This window comes from Caretta caretta, chromosome 11, assembly GCF_965140235.1.
Source record: "Caretta caretta isolate rCarCar2 chromosome 11, rCarCar1.hap1, whole genome shotgun sequence".
Classification (NCBI taxonomy): Eukaryota; Metazoa; Chordata; order Testudines; family Cheloniidae; genus Caretta; species Caretta caretta.
In genome coordinates, this window is record NC_134216.1 from 12,520,166 (window position 1) to 12,537,856 (window position 17,691).

At 43.1% G+C, this 17,691-nt stretch overlaps 1 protein-coding gene across 10 annotated transcripts in view; it reads left to right on the forward strand.

Annotated features, from left to right (window-relative positions):
* KALRN (kalirin RhoGEF kinase) overlaps positions 1–17,691 on the forward strand; it is a 779,108-nt gene that overhangs the window by 685,494 nt on the left and 75,923 nt on the right. For 4 of the 10 annotated variants that reach the window (XM_048869043.2, XM_048869045.2, XM_048869049.2 and 1 more), the window contains 3 exons: positions 1,025–1,129; positions 6,758–6,853; positions 8,628–8,758. In XM_048869043.2, coding sequence (XP_048725000.2) covers positions 1,025–1,129; positions 6,758–6,853; positions 8,628–8,758 — 332 coding nt within the window. The remainder of the gene's footprint in view (positions 1–1,024; positions 1,130–6,757; positions 6,854–8,627; positions 8,759–17,691) is intronic. The other 6 variants (XM_048869044.2, XM_048869050.2, XM_048869046.2 and 3 more) reach the window with 3 other exon arrangements.

Consider the following 17,691-nt stretch of genomic DNA (forward strand, 5'->3'; position numbering starts at 1 on the left):
TAGACTGCATCTTGGGCAGAGCATTCAGTGATGTCTGTCTGCCAGTCCAGAATAAGGATGTATTATACATAGTCAGGAACAGCTGTTCCTGACTGTGTACACTCACTGTTCTGGAATAATGGTGCCTTGTTCTCATTTACTTTCACTTGAAAGTGTGCTAAATTAGGTGGGGGGGCTGAGTGGAGTGGTGGAGAACCTCCTTTTGTGCTTACAGGAAAACTACTGTGATTATGAAAGATGTAATATCTTTTCAGAATAACTAAAACAAAATTGATTATATTTATACCACAGATATGATCCTGCCATCTTGAATATCTAACATTAATTCGGGCTAAGATTTTCAAAATTATTGTACACCAGGATGTTTGGTGTTTGTTTCAATTTAATTACTAAACAAGACGTTCCAGATTAAGATGCACAGTAAGCATTCTTGAGTAATGATTAACAATTTATGCTGATACCTATATTTGTTTTAAACTGACTTATTTTCTATTAAGTAAGCCATACCAATTTTTTATTCTGTTAAATATATTTATCTGCAGCAATAATGGTCACTGTCTCCCTGTGTCACACTGACTAGAATGTTACTTCGTGATCCATCCTGTCAGCAGCTCTAGCTTGAAAGTTGAACAGAAAATGGTCACGCTATTTGAATGCATGGGGAGATAAGAAATTCAAAGCTTTACATTACCTTTTATTAATGTAAATTAGATGTGGCCTCTAAGGCAATAGAGGTAAATAATAAAAAAATCTTAGGTGTCCCATTAACTATTATTTAATGGCTTTCAACAACTTGCTTTGGAAGAGTATATTGTCCCTGGCTGATCTCTCAATAGTGAAAAAAAATATTTACTATGACTTCCCTTTGTCATGGCAGCCAGACTTATCCATAATCCTCCCGGCCCCGTATCTGTGTTGATACAGCTATTGTATTAGAAATAAGCATAAAGGTAGCTAGCTAGGCTTCGAAGTGGTGTGTTCGGATAACTAGCCTTTTTGTGTCTAACAATGATCTTGCTTTCAGAAGAGTAAGAAGGGTTGGGGAGAAGATGAGCCAGATGAAGAATCCCACACACCGCTACCTCCTCCTATGAAGATTTTTGACAATGACCCTACGCAGGATGAAATGGTAGGGCTTTGCAGCTAACCAGTTTGTTGGCTAGTTGTGGTTCCCCAAATGACTGTGCTTTATTCATTTGACTATATTGTTAACAGTGAATAATTCTTCCAGTATACATAGGTCAGTCAGGTTACAGTGGACAATTTTCTTGTGGTGTCACTGTTCAGAACCCTTCACTGAATAGCTTTTAAGAAAATGGTGTCTGCTGAGCAATCTAGTTGTGTAGTCTTTGCTTTGGTGCATAAGGACGCTTCTTCTTTGTTTTGTGTTAAAATTTTCTATAACTTAAATTCCACACTGGGGTGGGTGGGTGGGGGGTGTGTTGGCCGCAGTGAATAGGGCAGATGTAGTATCATCAAATGCAGGAGATCCAGAAAGGAAACTGACTGGGAGTCAGGAGACCTGGGCACTAATCCAAGTCCTGCCAGTGTCTTCCTGTGTGACCTCAGTTAAGTCACTTCACTTCTCTGTGCCACAGCTTTCCTATCTGTGAAATGGGGAGAAAGGTCCTTATGCACCATTCTAAACTGCTTTGGAACTTTGAAAAGTGCTATATAAATTCAAAGTGTTATTTGCTGGTTCTTTCCAGAGACAACTGGGGGTATTCACTCGCCTGACCAAAAAAAGAAAACCAATGCCAACTTCTCTTGTTATGTGCTGGAGCAACAATTTAGGTCCTATAGGAATCTTCAGTTCTTTCCCATGCTTGTGCATCATGCTGATAGGCTACTTGTCAATAGGTTTTTCTCTTCTATTGTGCCATCTGTATTTCTGCTACTACAGGCCCAGATTTCAAACTTGGGCATCTTAGACTAGCCATTTGGAGACTCAGGCACCCAGATTAAATGGACATTCAGGCACCTAAACAGTAGTCACCCAATGTGGATATTAAGGTGCCTGTGTTTTGGAAAGTGAGCTCTTTGGCCCTTTTGGGTGTTTTACTTATTGTTAGTGCCATTTAGCTGCATGTGATGGAGAGGCTGCTGGAGGCATTCTGTTGTGGTGAATGACATAGTGGTGTATAAAATGAATCCTTGGATTATTTCAGTTTGCTTTGGAGTGAGGGGAGACTTTAACCTGTGAATTTGATCCATGGATCTGCTTTGTTTTCACTTAATTGCCTTGGTTGTCTGTCTTGTCTACATATTTTATTTTTTTCCTTGTTCTGCCAACTCCTACAAATCTGTTCTCCTGTAAGCGGCTTCCTTTCTTTCCTCGTGGCATCTGTTTTAACACTATACTTCCCACCCCTCACGATCCAGTTAATTAATGTGTGCAAAGAGGCAAAAATGGGAGAGATCAGGAAGTCACCTCCAAAACCTGCTGGTTCTGGGGAGGATTATTGCTGGTTAGGAGCTTCAGAAAGGGCAGTGAGCAGCAAGTCTCTGCCAGCTAGCCAGTGCATGGACCCGTGGATCAGAGTGATACAGGGTGGATTCAGGGGCACTCCTCTCATCTGTCAGCTTCTGTTACAACATTGGGTGGAGGCAGCAAGATGGGCAGGCAGCAGCTGGGAGTCATGGACTCTTGACCTTATGTATTGCATGTACTACTGGCTGTCTGGAGGGGTAAGGGGTGGTGGGGGAGCAAAGCTTTGGATCCATGCCAGTATGGTGTTAGTCTGCTCCTGGCTGGTTGCCTGCAGAATTTAGATTTTGTTTTTAATCTGTCTCATGCCTCTGGTCACAACTTCTGATGTTTAACATGCCAGGAGATTTTAGGGTCTATGGTGCATGCGTGACCCTCTAACACTTGATGCTGATGAACTAATCTGTTATCTTCTCCATATAGATAAACTTTACAGAGCCTTTTGGCATCCTGATTACTTCCCCCATCCCAAAGGAGAATAACTGGCAGACTTGGCTTGTATTCTAACTTTTGAGCATGGATCCAGAATTAGGTGTTTTAAAATGCAGGTCGAGGCACTCCCCTTCAAACATTCACCCTTGTGTAAACAGCCTGGTATGGGCCTTCTCCACTTGCTGGAAACTGTGCCTCTGACTTGCCTGACAAAGACAACTTTACTCTGCTCTGCATTGAGGTTCTGTCTTTTATGAGAGGAAGGATGGTCTGGTACAGAACACTAATGTGGAACTTGGGTGGCCTGGATTCAATTCCTTGCTCCTCCACAGACGACTTGAGCAAATTGCTTAGTCGCTGTGCCTCAGTTGTCTATTTGTAAAACCAGAATAATAGTATGTCCCTATTAGAGCTGGCCACGCTTTTTCTTAACGAATAGCAAACTTGCCAAAAGCCACACTTTTCAGGGCATCACAACTAGTTGTAAATTCAAGGAATAGTTTCAGCCAAAAAATTGAGCGGGGCGCAGGGGAAAAACTTCAGACACATCAAAACAAAACGTATTGATGTTTTTGAAACCAAGTATTTTCAAATTAACACTCCGTTTTGAAATGACCTTAAAACACTTTAAACAATTTCTTTGCCTTTTGGTTTTGGCAAGGAAAAATTCTTCTTTTTAAAAGGAACTGTTTTTTTTTTGTTTTTAAACTTTTTTGGTTTGGCTGGAGAAAGTCGGTGATTAGCTCCATTCTGTTCCCTATCTAACTGGAATATTGCGTTTCTGCACGTGTTGATTGTGAGGCCCTTGACTACCATAATGAGGAACACAGCTTGCATATGGGGAAATTCTAACACTACTTTCGTTTGTCCCTGTAAACGCCCATTGTCAGAGAATCTAGTTTACCTTCATTTGAAGCTGGAAGACTTGTGCATTTTAATTTTTTAATTCCATATCAAGACTTTTTTTCTTGTGAAACCATTTAAAAGTTCCAGTATTGGCACAAATCATCCCCCCTTCTCGCTGTGCTACATCTTTCCCCCTCCCCTCAGCTTTGGCTTACTGTCTCTACAGTGGTCTGAAGCTGTAAAATAATATAAATGCAAAAAACAGAAGTGCTCAGTATTAAGCATCTAATCACCACTGAGGGACCTACGTTGCTGACTTTTTGCTAGCGTTGAGCAGGCTCAACGCTACTTGAAATAAGTGGGAGCTACAGGCGTTGAGCACTTCTGAAAATCAGACCCACTTACTTATGCACCTACATTTGAAAATGGTGGCTTAAACATCCAGCTGTTTTTCCTCTCTTCAGAGCCCTGCTTGTCAGTCATTTTTTGCTAGAGATGCCTCTCCTGCTTCAACATCTGCAAGTAATCTTGAATAAAAATCTAAAGATTATTAGCTTCAAAACCAGAATGTAATTCCTCTGTTGAATAGTAAACTAACAACCTGATAATCTGTAACTTTGTGTTTTAATTAGAGCTGTTAGATGCGTCACTTGGGTGAAAGCAAAATTACAAAAGAGAGTGGCAATATGTTCACATTTTCTGTACTGCCTCAAGGAAAGTGGGTAGGATGAGTCTCCTCTTCCCCCTTTCCCGGCTGCCGTATCATACAACAGAAGCAAGCCCTCCCCTGTCAGTTTTCTGACTCCCCCAATAGTTTGTCTAATGAGATGGCCACATGCCTAATCTTCAATGTCACTTCTCCTGGGTCTCATTCTCCAACACTTCTTAATCTCCAGTGTGTACTTACTAGAGCTTGAATAGTGACTTCATTGAAGCAGTACCCTTCTTTCTTCTCTCCCCCCCCTCCCCACTTCACTAAGTGACTGAGGAGATAAATAAGCCGTTGTTAATTCTAACGGGATAGACTGTAAAGGCAGCTGAATCTTTATAGCTGGCTGCCATTAAAGCATGCACAGAACCTATTATCAAGGGGCACAGAGTTGCAGTCAGCACTTGTCTGAAAATACATTTATCCTGTACTGCAGACGAGCTAGCATAGCTCTCTTCTATCAGCCTGACTCTTTTCGCCTAGGAGAGTTTGTCTTCGGGGTGCTGGAGGTTCATAGCACCTATTGATTGTGCTCCATTGTGAGTGCTCATCATTTACAACTAGAGCCCTTTTGTTTTTGTTTTTTTAGTGTAGATGCTAAATATGGATTTAGGTGCTGAACTTTGGGCACCCAAGTTCAAAAATATTAGGGTTTTGTAAGACGCAATAGAAAGCTAATACCTGTAGAGATGTTTCTTTGAACATAGGGGTGTGTTTGAAGCACTTTTCCTTTCATAGGCCTGGTCCCGAGTAGTATCACCTTACAGGTATTCCTACATCGGTATGCTGTACTGACAAAGCACTCCTAGTGTGGACCTGGCTTATGCTGGCAAACATTACCCCCCCTTCTCTCTCTCTCTCTCTCTCTCACACACACACACACACACACACACACACACGAGCAGAACAAGTTATGTTGGTTCAGCTTTGCCAGTATCACTAAATCTATACTGGGGGCTTTTTCTGGTGGGTGCGATGCATAACCATTGAGAGTGTGTGGGAGGCACAATTTAAAGGTTTTGGGGGGTGAGGGGGACATGATTGCCACATGTCCCAGTTAGAAAGTCTCTGTTCTAGACCAGAGGAAACACATGGGGCAATGCCGGGGGATGGGGAGGCCTGGGGGGCAGGCCACCTAGCAGAAATTGGGGGTGGGGTGGGGTTACACATTGTCTCAGTTTGCTGGCCTAGCTATGTTGGTCAGGGATTGCATTTGTTCACATCGCTGACAGCTGGGCCTGCCGAACCCGTAGTATAGGCGTGGCCATAGTTTTAAAATTAAAAAAAAAAAAAAAATCTCTGCAACCCAAATGTTGCAGAATGGTGCTAATGTATGAGAACCAGCAAGTGAAACTGACTAAATTCCTTGCCCACATTGTTGACTTTGCCTCAGTTTTTGGATGCCCAACACCAGACACCTGATGCCTGACTTATTTATCTTTTCCCAAGGAGTACTGATCATCCACAGCTCTCATTTACTTGAAAATGTTTTTTTAAACCCTGTGTGCCTTCACTTTCCCACTTGTAAAATCAAGATAATGGTATTGTCTACCTTTGTGTAAGCAAGATCAGTTTTGTAGTGTCTGTAAAGCTATTGAGTTCCTTGAAAGGAAAAAACTGAATTTTAAAGTATTTATTCATTATAATCTACCTGTGACTTGCAACATGGGTAAGGAAACTTGCTTTCCTAAGTTATAGGGTGACCATATGTCCTATTTTGGCTGGAACTGTCCTTTTTTTTTTAAAAAAAAAAAAAGCCCTGTCCTGGCTGTCCCTGTTTATTATTATGATGAAAGTGGGCATTTGTCCCTGATCAAGTTGGCATGAGCAAATGGGAAAAATTCCCCTTTTTGTCCCCCCCCCTTCCCTGCCCCCCCCCCAAAAAAAGAGGGTTATGACAGCCTCATGCAGAGGAGGAGGCAGGGCTTGAGCAAGCAGCAACGCCAGCCCCAGTTTCATACGGGGGGGTGCTGGGCAAATGACTTGGGCCAGTCCCGTGGGGAGGCTCAGGCAAGCTGGTCAGGCCAGCCCCGCACAGTGTTCTTTTAGCAACTAAGCTTTGAACCCTGCACAGAAATGCCACCCAGAATTCTAGTGCTAATTCTGTGCTTTGCTAGTCTGGTGACAGTCAGCTACCTGACACCATGCATGTGATCCTCACACACCCATGTTCTTCCTGCTTGAGTCCCAAACATTACCTCACTGATTGCTGGTTTGGTCACTTTCCTAACCCCTTCTCATCCTGCTAACCTGCTTTTCCTTTGCAAACTGGTGTCTTGCAGTCCTCCTCTTTGCTAGCTGCTCGTCAGAGCTCCTCTGATGTCCCAACTGCTGCGGATCTTGTCAGTGCAATAGAAAAGTTGGTCAAAAGTAAGCTGGTAAGTGTAGTGTCCTGGAAATTATGTACAGAATAGGCATAACTTGTCTCTGTAGCATGAGTTCAACTGTCTGCCTTATTTCCTTGCTCCTTTGCACCTGCTGAATTTTTATTAACCTTTAGGCTCTCCAGTTCAGTGTAGAAGTTCTAACAATTGTTACGCCACAACTAAAATTAAATGCAGTTGCAAGCTTCTGTGCAGATGTTGCAACAAAGTCCGTTAAATTTTCAAAGCATTGTATAGCCTTTGAACTGTATGATACCCATGAATTTCATATATTAGTGTCTAAGAGCCATTCATCAGAACAGACATAAACATTTGGATTATATTAAAGGCAAGGCCTTATTCATCATACGGTAATTTTTTTTACCATGGGAGTTTAGCTATGAAGCAGCTGTCAATTATTTCTTGACCTAAGTCTCTCTGAAAATTTTAATGAATCTGCATTCCTACTAAATAGCGAAATTGTTTAACTTCTTAATGTGTAATAGATGGTGCTTTAATTTCAATAAGGTTCATCAAAACTGTCACTTCCTCTTCTGCTATTTAAAAAAGAAATCTCATCAGTTTTGTTCTCATCTCTACCATGGTGGAAGCACCACAAATCCTCTGGTTTTAGTCTATTCTAGAATTTACTGTAATGCGTTTGCAATTTTCAATCTTCTTTCTACTGGGCAGTTGCTTATAGTGTGGAAGAGATGATTTTGGCTTCCTTTAATTGTTGCTTGAAACAATCCTCTATAGGGTAAAACATCCCTGGGCCTGTAAACTTGGGCAAATGCTACAGCTTAAACAAGTTTTGCTCAATGAAAAAGTCAGAGTTGAGGCAGACCTATGTTGAATCTGAAAGTTCATTTTCTTGCACTCATTTTAAGGGTGAGGAGAATAAGAAAACAAGCGGTGCTGGAATTCCTACGAATCTGTGGAACCAGCTTTATCTGGTAAAGTGATTCCACAGTAGAAGTAGTAATTTTGGTTTCGGTGCTTTATCAGTCTGAGATTTCAGCACACGGGTAGTATCTGGTTGGGGAAAGTGTTGTCCTCAGGGTTGTAATGCTCTTGGATGAGGGCTAAGTTGAGCATTTGAAGGAAACAGATATTTCAGAATGAAATAGGCTTGTTGTGACTGGAGAAGCAGGACACTAGAAAAGAAGGGGAACTTCTAGAAATTTCACAGCTACCAAAAAGGTTTAAATTACAGTGAGACTGATAAATGTAAAAAGTGTGTATATTAACTCTGTTAGAGGTTTTCATAGCAGGATATCTAGTCTCCCTCCCCCTCCGCCCCCACTTATTGAACTCAGTAATATTTAATGGGTTTCAGACCAATGTTTCAGTTTTTGTATGTTCGTTTTCTGGAAGGTATCTTCATTTAATCTTCCATAGAACATCGTTATATATGCTTGTAGCTTAATTCTATCCGATTTTGGAGGGCAATGGGATTTTTCTCTTTGCAGATTGCTCTGAATAATTTGAGATGTTTGTTTTTTAGCATAACCAACATTTTCATCGTGTGCTTAATGGTGTATGCCTTCTGCTGTGCTGCAGTGAATCAGACTGTAGATTTCAGGTTGTTTTTTCTATATCCACTTGAAATATAACCAAACTGGTTTCAACTAAATATCTGAGGTGGGACAGTGGGGGACATAACTGAACATCAATCTGTTTTTAGTTTCCCCTACTCACAATTGCCGAGGCGACTATTGCAACAGAAGGTAACTCTAGCGTTGTAGCTCAAGGATAACGTTTGTTCTATAATCCTTTGGTTTTTTAGACCCTAGAAGGAGGAACTTATCGAGGAAGCTTAAAAGATGGCACTGGGTGTTTAAATGAAGGGCTGACGCCTTCAACTCCCCCAAGAAACCTTGAAGAGGAACAAAAAGCCAAAGCAATGAGAGGCAGGATGTAAGTTATCTAGCTGCTTTTTATTTCTCAAATACACCCTGTAGAAGTGTGCACAGCTATAAATTAGGGAACACTGCTCTGGCAAAGGATACACAAGACTGGTAGTCTAAAGGCTAGATTTCTATTCTCTCTGCTTGTCTGGTTTTCTCAGGCTATTAAAAAAAATCAGAGATCGATGCCTTTTTCTGTACTGTGGGGAAGAGGGGAAAATGGTGCATCTTTATCATGGGATAGCTAAACTTACCAGTAAGTACCATTATCAATCCTGCTGTAAAATCGTAGTAGAGACAAGGCTCTGTAGGTAAACTAGGCAAGGTGAAACCCAGGGCAGCGCAGTAAAATATTAACCTCCCTTCAGGTAAAAACTTCAGGGACCTTGTCTCAGCTAGGATTTTACAGCGAGATAACTATTGCACAGTACTTAATCTCATGAGAAGTGGAATCCCCTTTTTTAGCATTGACATCAAAGCCTTATTCTGTAAAGCTGCTGTATACATGCTGACAGGGTGGTGGCTAGTTTAGATAGATCTTCATTTTTCTTTATACAGTACCAGAAATGTGCCTTGATTTACAGACAAAAGAGAACACTCCTGCCCTGACCGCGCTTATCTAAATTAAAGCATGCCTTACAGTATGAGGCAAGGATGAGAGAGATAGTGAGGATTGGGGAAGGGAAGTAAAGGGTTATAACAATAAGATCATGTGGTTGCTTCGATTATGAAACCTTGCAGCATGAACACTATTAACATCTCTCTTTAGACTTTGAGGGGAAAAGCTAGGATACATAGACCTCATGGAAGTGTTCAAGGGGTGAGTCAGTGGAGGAATAGCAGACTGGTTTGGGAAAGGTTCTAGGCATGGAAAGGAAACCAGGCAGGGGGAAGGTGTAGCTGAGAGGCTAGCAAGAGCAAAGTAGCATAGGGCTTTGAAAGATGGTATGAGTCCTTTGAATTTGATGCAGAAGCCAGAGAAGCAATTTGGTGAGGAGCTTGATGTATTCATCATAGCAGACAAAGTGTGACTTTTTTTCAGATGCATTTTTTCAATGGACTAGAGAGGCAGGTTGGAGATCAGCACCCAGCTTTACCTGTAGAGAACTCCTCTGGTATATAAACTGTTATCTTTTTCTGAAGATTGCCCCAATATGGCACATACTTGGTTTCAGTATCTGTCTGATTAATGAATTACTAGTTTACCATTGCAAGTTTTAGTCTTCTCTTTTCACTATAGAGAAACTTACCACTTTGTACATATCTATACATGTGACTTTCTGAAATGCAGAAAGCTCTGGCAGCTGTACACTACATATATTTTGTGTCTATTTCAGTCCAAATAATTCCTATTATTCCAGGATGTTTAGAAACAGCTGCTAGTGGCTTTCAAGATCAGTCAGCTTTTCTGTGGTCTGTATGTGGTGCCATTTTGTTTCTTGTTTTTAATAACCTATTAAGGAGCTCAAATCCAAACTCAAATTATGACCCTTATTTCTTAGTAAACAAACAATATATTACCACCTATGGATAGGATTTTACAAGTAATCTTCTGTGTGGACACATGTATGTGTCCTTTTACCTTTAATCTCTGTGCTGTGAGCCCCTTGTGACGGGTTCCCTTGGGGCACCACCTAGAACTGGGGTACCCCTGGGCTCCCTTTTACACTGCACCATTTTGACAAGCTACAAAGCCTTCCAGCTTACAAATACATACAGGTAGGGACACACCCAGGTGCAGTTACAAGCAGACTTTGTCCAGCCCCTGCATGGGAAAGCTACTCCCAGCTCCTTAGGCACTCATCCCTGCTGATATATAAACCCAAAATTATACTGTCTTGTGCTGTACAGCGTAAGCTCATAAAATTTGCCCCCTCTCTCAATGTGGAGGGGAATATGCAACACCCTTTTGCCCCTGAGTTCTGATAAAGCAAAACTAAGTTAATTTTAAATTTTTTATAGTTGTTAACAAGTGATGACAAACGTATAAAAGCAGATTACCTAGCAAATAAACAAAAAATGCAAACTAAACTTTGTATCCAATCTAAGTATATTAATAGCAGATTTTCACCCTAAGAGGAGATATAAGCAGGCTGCAAATTAAGGGGCAAGCTTCACTTGCTTTACAGTTTTGAAATCCCCTGTGATCTAGACAGAAAGTATCTGGCCTAGTGGGTGTTACCCAGGTGTAACTACATTTGAAATACAGATATAGTCAATATTCATAACTTTGGATACAAAAATGATACATGCATACAAATAGGATAATCATTCTGCAAATCATAACCTCTTCAATGACCTCTCACCTGACTTACCTTGCATAAAATACATTATCAATGTTCCCTTTAATTTTTTACATCCCTGTGCAGAATGAATTTTATGTGCACCAATATGGAGTGGTGTGTGGTAGGAGTGGGTTTGAGGGGTTTGGCGTGTGTGTGGTGGGGAGGAGGTGCTCAGGGCTGGAGCAGAAGGTTAGGATAGAGGGGGTCTGGGCTCTGGGGTGGGACTGGGGATGAGGGGTTCAGGGCACAGGAGGGGGCTCAGGGCTGGGGCAGAGGATTGGGGTGTAGGAAGGGGGAGGGCGGGGGGTGCAGCTGGGGATGAGGGGTTTGGGGTGCAGGCTGCCCCAGCTCTGTGATGGGGAGAGAGGACAGACACACAGAGCCCTCTCTCACTGTAGCAGCTATGGGGCTGGGGCTGGGGCCGGGGGAGATGTGCCTCTCCCTGCCAGCAGCAGCTCGGGAACCCCATCCCTCAGAATTCTCTATCCCTGGACCACTAAGGTACCAAATTCTGCTGGGCCAGAAAAGGCCATCCTTACATGGCGGTAACTGCTACTGGCGGGAAAACATGCCAGTTGCAGTTTGTATCCACACACTAGCAGCAGCTCCAAGGGAGCGGCAGCTCTCCCTGCTGGCAGCTGTGCACACCCCAATTTGCTCCTCTCCTTTCCAGGCCCCTGTGGCTGCATACCTGAACAACCTTTTATAGCCTGCTGTGCAGCCGTGCAGCTTCGAGGGAACTTAGCTTATAATGTCAACATCATATCACTGTGAAGAATATGGGCTGTGGTGTCATATCCCTATTCCAGCAGATATTGCTGAATTATTTCCACCAGATTAAAGGGATATTTTCTGATTGCTGTGATACATGAGAGTAAATTTGCAGGAGTTGTCAATATGTAGGAATACTTATGTTTGTTTTTAAAGTGAGGGAATGGTCCACATCCACTTGACATTTTCCCCGCACTCCTTCTAATACCATGTAGAAGAAAATACCTTCTATAACGGAAAAATGCATGTAATATGCCTGTATTCCCCACGATTACATCATTGTAAATGACTTCATTTTTGCTAACCTACAGTAAACACAGGTAAAGGAACTTGTTCTCTGGCAGCGTCCCTCTTCTTCTTTTTTTTTTTTTAAATGTATAATTTGGAAGTCGTAATTACATGTCATACATGGTAAAACAATGGATATAAGTATCAAGTGACATTTGAACACAAATGTCTGTTTCAAATGATGGGGGCGGGGGAAAAGCCATGTGGTCTTCTATAGCTGTGAGTGAATGTAATTTAAGCAGTGTAGATGCTGAACTAAGCTCCTGAAGCAAGAGTAAATGTACCATTTTGCTTTGTATCTCTGCGTTGGCAAAACTGATCCTGCACCTTTGCTCATCAGAGGTTGTTACAATTTATCCTGAAGGATGCTTAAATTCTAGCCCTCAGACCTATGAACACTGGAGCATGGCCACCATTGGTGTTCTGTGATTTTGATCTCATGGACACTTAATGCCAGATTCTGCCTCATATTAACCTAAGTGTAGATGGAGAGGAGAAATGTTCTTGAGAACAGGGAGCAATTCTTCCCTCAACACCCAGCATTCCTGGATAGCAACAGGACAGGAGTCCTACCTAGTGGTAAGTGCAGGGTTCCCCTCTCAGCTAGTAAATCTGTTGGTATATCCATGGAGAAGGAGGTGTAGCATATTCCTTACAGGGACGTGTAGGTCAGCCAGGGGAACAGAAGCATAGGGCATATGCTTGCCCAGGGACACATGCTGCTGCTTTGTAAAGGAGCAGCAGTTTGCCCAGCATGTATTTTACACAAGTATGGAACTTGGCAGAGTGGCTCTTGGAACTCATGAGCAGCTGGCCTTTCCACTGCCGCTCCATGGCTTCTACCCAAAGGGGCTGGAATTTGCTGTTAAATAAACAAGAAGCTGCATGACCTCTTCTACAGAAAGTTTCCTCTCTGCTTTGCCTAAACAAGATGAATGAGTGCGACCAACACTGCCATCACACTATATGACAATCTCCATATGTCTCACAGGTGTTCTGTACCTCACACATCACTATGGAATTGTCTTTAATGTTTCGTCTTAGTTCATGATGTTTTTGTAGGCAGGGAAGTTTTTCCACATGAAATGGCACATGGTGGCGTCATTGCTGTTTCATCTCATAGTTTGTCTGTAGAGTTTAATCGTACAGAATACCAACAACCGTTCTCTGTTCTGAGACATGAGCTCATAATGCCTTCACCCACCGGTTAAGTCTGCTTCGGTTAGCGCTTAATCTTATCAAATAATTTTGGGTTTTTTACCAGTCACCAAACATGTCTTTTCTTATCTTCAGAATTCTCACTAGCCCATGTGATCTTTTTCCTCTTCAGAATGCCTGTGTTTTCTGTTTCAGTCTTTACAAGGGCTTCCGTATAGCACAGTATTGTCTACAGAGCTGACATTTCAAGTGGGTCACTGTTGATTGAGGTATACATGTGACACTAGGCATGAAAGTATTCCCCTATCTTGTTAGTCTCATCATTGCATTATTGAATTTGAACTTGGATGGAATTTAGTTCATAGCGCTAAATTGTTTCTGTGTAATTGAGAGGGACACTATCTGTAGAAAGACAGGTAGAACTCTCTTGAAATTGTCATGTAGAGAACAGTACGTGACTAATCAGTTTGACTGATATGAGTTTGTGTGCATTGAAGCTTCCTCTACCCAGGATTACTGGCTTTGAAATAAGCATAAAGCCTTTGACTGCCACACCTGCATTATTTACTATAAGATCAGTCCTTTGGAAAGGAAATGGGATTCATTCTCCTAGCATTGAATCTCAAGAAGTGAAATTTAAAGCCAGTTCCTTTAAGATAGAATAAATGAACTTTACTCATGGGAGGGCTTGCTAGGGGAACAAAATACTCGTCTTCCACAAGGCTATAAAGTACTTGAACAGAGATTCTATGGCTACTGCTGTATCTCTTCTATGCACCCTCTCATGTGTGGAGTTGGGGGTCCTTTGGACAAGGGTCTAGTTCTTTTTGTGGTGCACATACCTTCTTCTTAGATATGAATGCAACTAGCACACTGGAGCTGGAATGGTTTGTTTTTGTTGTGCAGCCATACCCATTGGTTTGATGCACACACCTTGTGTCTCCTCATTGCCCTTCCTGAGACTATATAAGGGCAGCACCACTCAGTCCCCTTCAGTTCCTTCTCACTGCCCATGGCCTGAGCTGGTGCTACCTGTGAAGTTTGCCTCACTTTTTTTCTGCAGTTAGCTCTCTACCTTCCTTGTTAATAGTTAGCAGTTGGTACCCAGTAGATAAATGTTTCTTCATTTTAATTAAAATTTAGTTCAGTACTAGGCATTGGTGACATGCAGAGCTTTCTGGGCTTTAAGTACTACCCATCCTCCACTCCAGTACAGGGCATGTTAGCAGTACCAATGCTGGTCCCAGCTAAGAAATTGAATGGCACCTTGGACCTGGTACTATCTTGGCTCTGGCGAACACTATGCAGACTTCAGCTCAGTCCTCCGTTCTGCTGCCTGTTTAGGATCCTACAGCCTCTTTACTGGAACATGTATCAGCATGGGCGCCAACTACAGATTATTCCTTGGCGCGGACTGTGAGATCTTTGGTGTACGATGACAACCATCATCTCAGCATGTTTACAGTGCCAAAGACAAGGCCTGCTCCAGTACCTACCTTGGTGCCCGCGTTGGGCTATGCAAGTTGGTTGCCCAGTAGCCCAATCAGGTTTGGCACTTTCAATTTCTATGGACTGTTCACATGACGATCTGGTTTGGAGTCATCCAGCACGTCGACTAACTGTAATTAGGAGGGGACAGTGAAGTCCTCTGGACCAACTCTATAAGGAGAACATTGGTAGTAAGAGCATCTGAAAAAGCACAGACAGATTGTCATGGCCTAGCACCGACTGGTCACCATGTCTTCTGCTCTTCTGTAATGGCTGAATCCCTGGAGTGTTTATTTCCCTCTGGCAGGACTCACTGAACCTGTCAAGGGGAAGGTCACTAGGCCATCCAGCAAGGCCGCTTTCAGAGCTGTCTAGGTTGAAAGCACATGCAGATATTGTTCCCCTTGAGCAGCCAGTGCTATGAGGGCACCCATTGTAGGAGGAGCAAATTCCTTTTTCCCCCACTCATCCCCCTAGGAGGATCACTTTGCTCCAGTTCGCCTGTCCCTCTCCTCATAGGTGCCAACTTCCTCTGTTCCTTGGGGGTGCTCGATCCCCGCTCCGCCTCAGGCCCTGTTCCTACTCCACCCCATCTGCCAAGCCCCACCTCACTCCCTTTCTTCCTCTCCCCGCTCCTCCCCCTCGCCCTCAGTACCTCCTGCATGCCACTGGACAGTTAATCCACAGTGTGTGGGAGGCATGGGGAGGGAGGGGCAGGAGCTTATCAGCAGCGCCGCTAGGGATGGAAGGCACTGATCCATGCGGCTGCCAGTAAGTGAGCACCCGCTATCTTTTTTCTGTGGATGCTTCAGCCCTGAAGCACCCCTGGAGTCTGCACCTATGCCTTTCCTCACCTGAAAACCTGATGATGCCATACTCCTCTTCTCTGGTCCCTGAGGACTTTAAGCTCTCAAGACCTGCTGAGGAGAATGGAAGCAGTTTTAAGCATAGAAGTTGAGCTTGTACAAGAGAAACACTCAAAACTGGTATTCATTCTCCAGTTGTCTGCCCCTGGAAGGGGTAGCCCTCTCGATTTAATGACACTGTCTTCTAGATCTAGCAAAGACTTTATGGCACATGCCAGCTTTTTTAGCTCCCACAGCTGAGCTCACAGACAAACATTATCATATCCTGTTGCAAGACTTTGCATGCTTTTTCTTCTCTTCCTGCTCCAAATTCCTTGGTGGCTACAGCTGCCAATGAGAGATCGTGTCCAGGAAGACTTAAATCAACCCCCAGTGAAAAAGGGCCAAATTGTTCGGGAGAAAAATGTATTCCACATCCTCTCTCCAGATGCACATAGCAAACCAGCAGATACCGTTACCATCCCTGTTTACAAAGTTGTATTTGGCTATGTCTAGGTTTACTGACAAACTTCTGGAGGAATCACAGAAGGAGTTCAGAGCTTTCCTTGAAGGCTGCATCATAGGCAAAACATCCCCCCCCGCTCCCAGTCTGTATTTGATACACTGGACACTTTTTAGGATAATGGCCTCTGCAATAGCAGTGAGGAAAACCTTATGGTTGCAGAACTCAGACATAGCCCCAGACACTCAGCAAACTATAGTTTTGATGGACTTTTTGTTTTTTGTTTTCAGAGAAGACCAATGAGACCTTACATTCATTTAAGGGCTCTCTGGGTACCCTTTTTGGCTCCTTAGGGGTCTATGCTCGAGCACCCAAGTGGTGTGAATACAGACCACATCAACAGGAGTATCAACACGAGTGTTATAGGAAGTTTATGTACCCATCAAGTTAGAACGAGTTTTCAAGACAGAAGTGCACATCACAGAAGACCCTCAAGCTCCACAACACAGCACACTCCTCTTCAGTCATTCTTGGGGGTAGCAGCCTATTTGACCTCTTCCTTGAGGACAGCAATACTGTAATCAGCAATCTTCCTATGATTTCCCCTCCCTCCATGTGTGGATGGATTGTCCCACTTCCTTAATGCTTGGGAAGCTATAACAATGGACGACTGGTGAGACGGAAATATTCTATCCAGTTCCTCTCCAATCACCCTTCTTACCCTGTCCCTTTTCAGGGACCAAACTCATGAGTCAATGCTCTGTCAAGAAGTTCAGATTCTGCTCTCTCTATGGGCTATAGAAGAAGTTCCCACATCCACATCAGGGAAAGGGGTTTTACTCATTATATTTTCTGATCCCTGAAGTCCAAGGTGGATCTCCGCTCCATACTGGATCCTTGAAATTTCCACAAGTTAATCAAGCACATAAGATTTTGCATGGTCTCTCTAGTGTCAATCACTCACTGCCATCTAGGACAGACTGGTTTGCTGCCCTTGATCTCCAGGATGCCTACTGCCTGTGACTTGGTAGAATTGTCACATGGAGGTTCCAGAGATTCGCAGTAGCAAGTCAACACTATTGATACACAATACTTCCCTTTGGCCTGTCATTCTTGTATGTATTCACCATGTTCCTGGTGGTGGTGATCTCTTTGAGGAAGAAGGGAATTCCCCTCTTCCCATATTTGGACAATTAGATGGTGCAGGGCAAATCCAAACAGCATGTTCAGTTCATTGTCCATTTCTTGATTTGTCTGAGCCTCATGCTGCATAGACAAGTTGATCCAGGTACCTCTGGTGCTCCTGTGTTCCCTGGAGTGGTGGATGAATCAAGTGTGTGGGGAGGGAGTGCGGTGGGGGGAGGTACACTTTTTTTCTCTCCTTCCGCTTCCATTCAAGACAGTCATTTGTCTCTTTCTGATAGGTTGAGGTGCATATCTTGAGTGGCTGCAAATCCATGCTTTATGGATGGAGCATGAAGTGACTCTTCATATCACGGTTCTCAGACTGGGAAATTTCACAGGGCTTGCCACACGTTTCTCCCTTGCATCAAGGGCTTGTCATTCTGGATACTACATGACAATACAACTGCAATGTACTACGTAAACTGACAAGGAGTGGCACAATCTGATCAGCTTTGTCAGG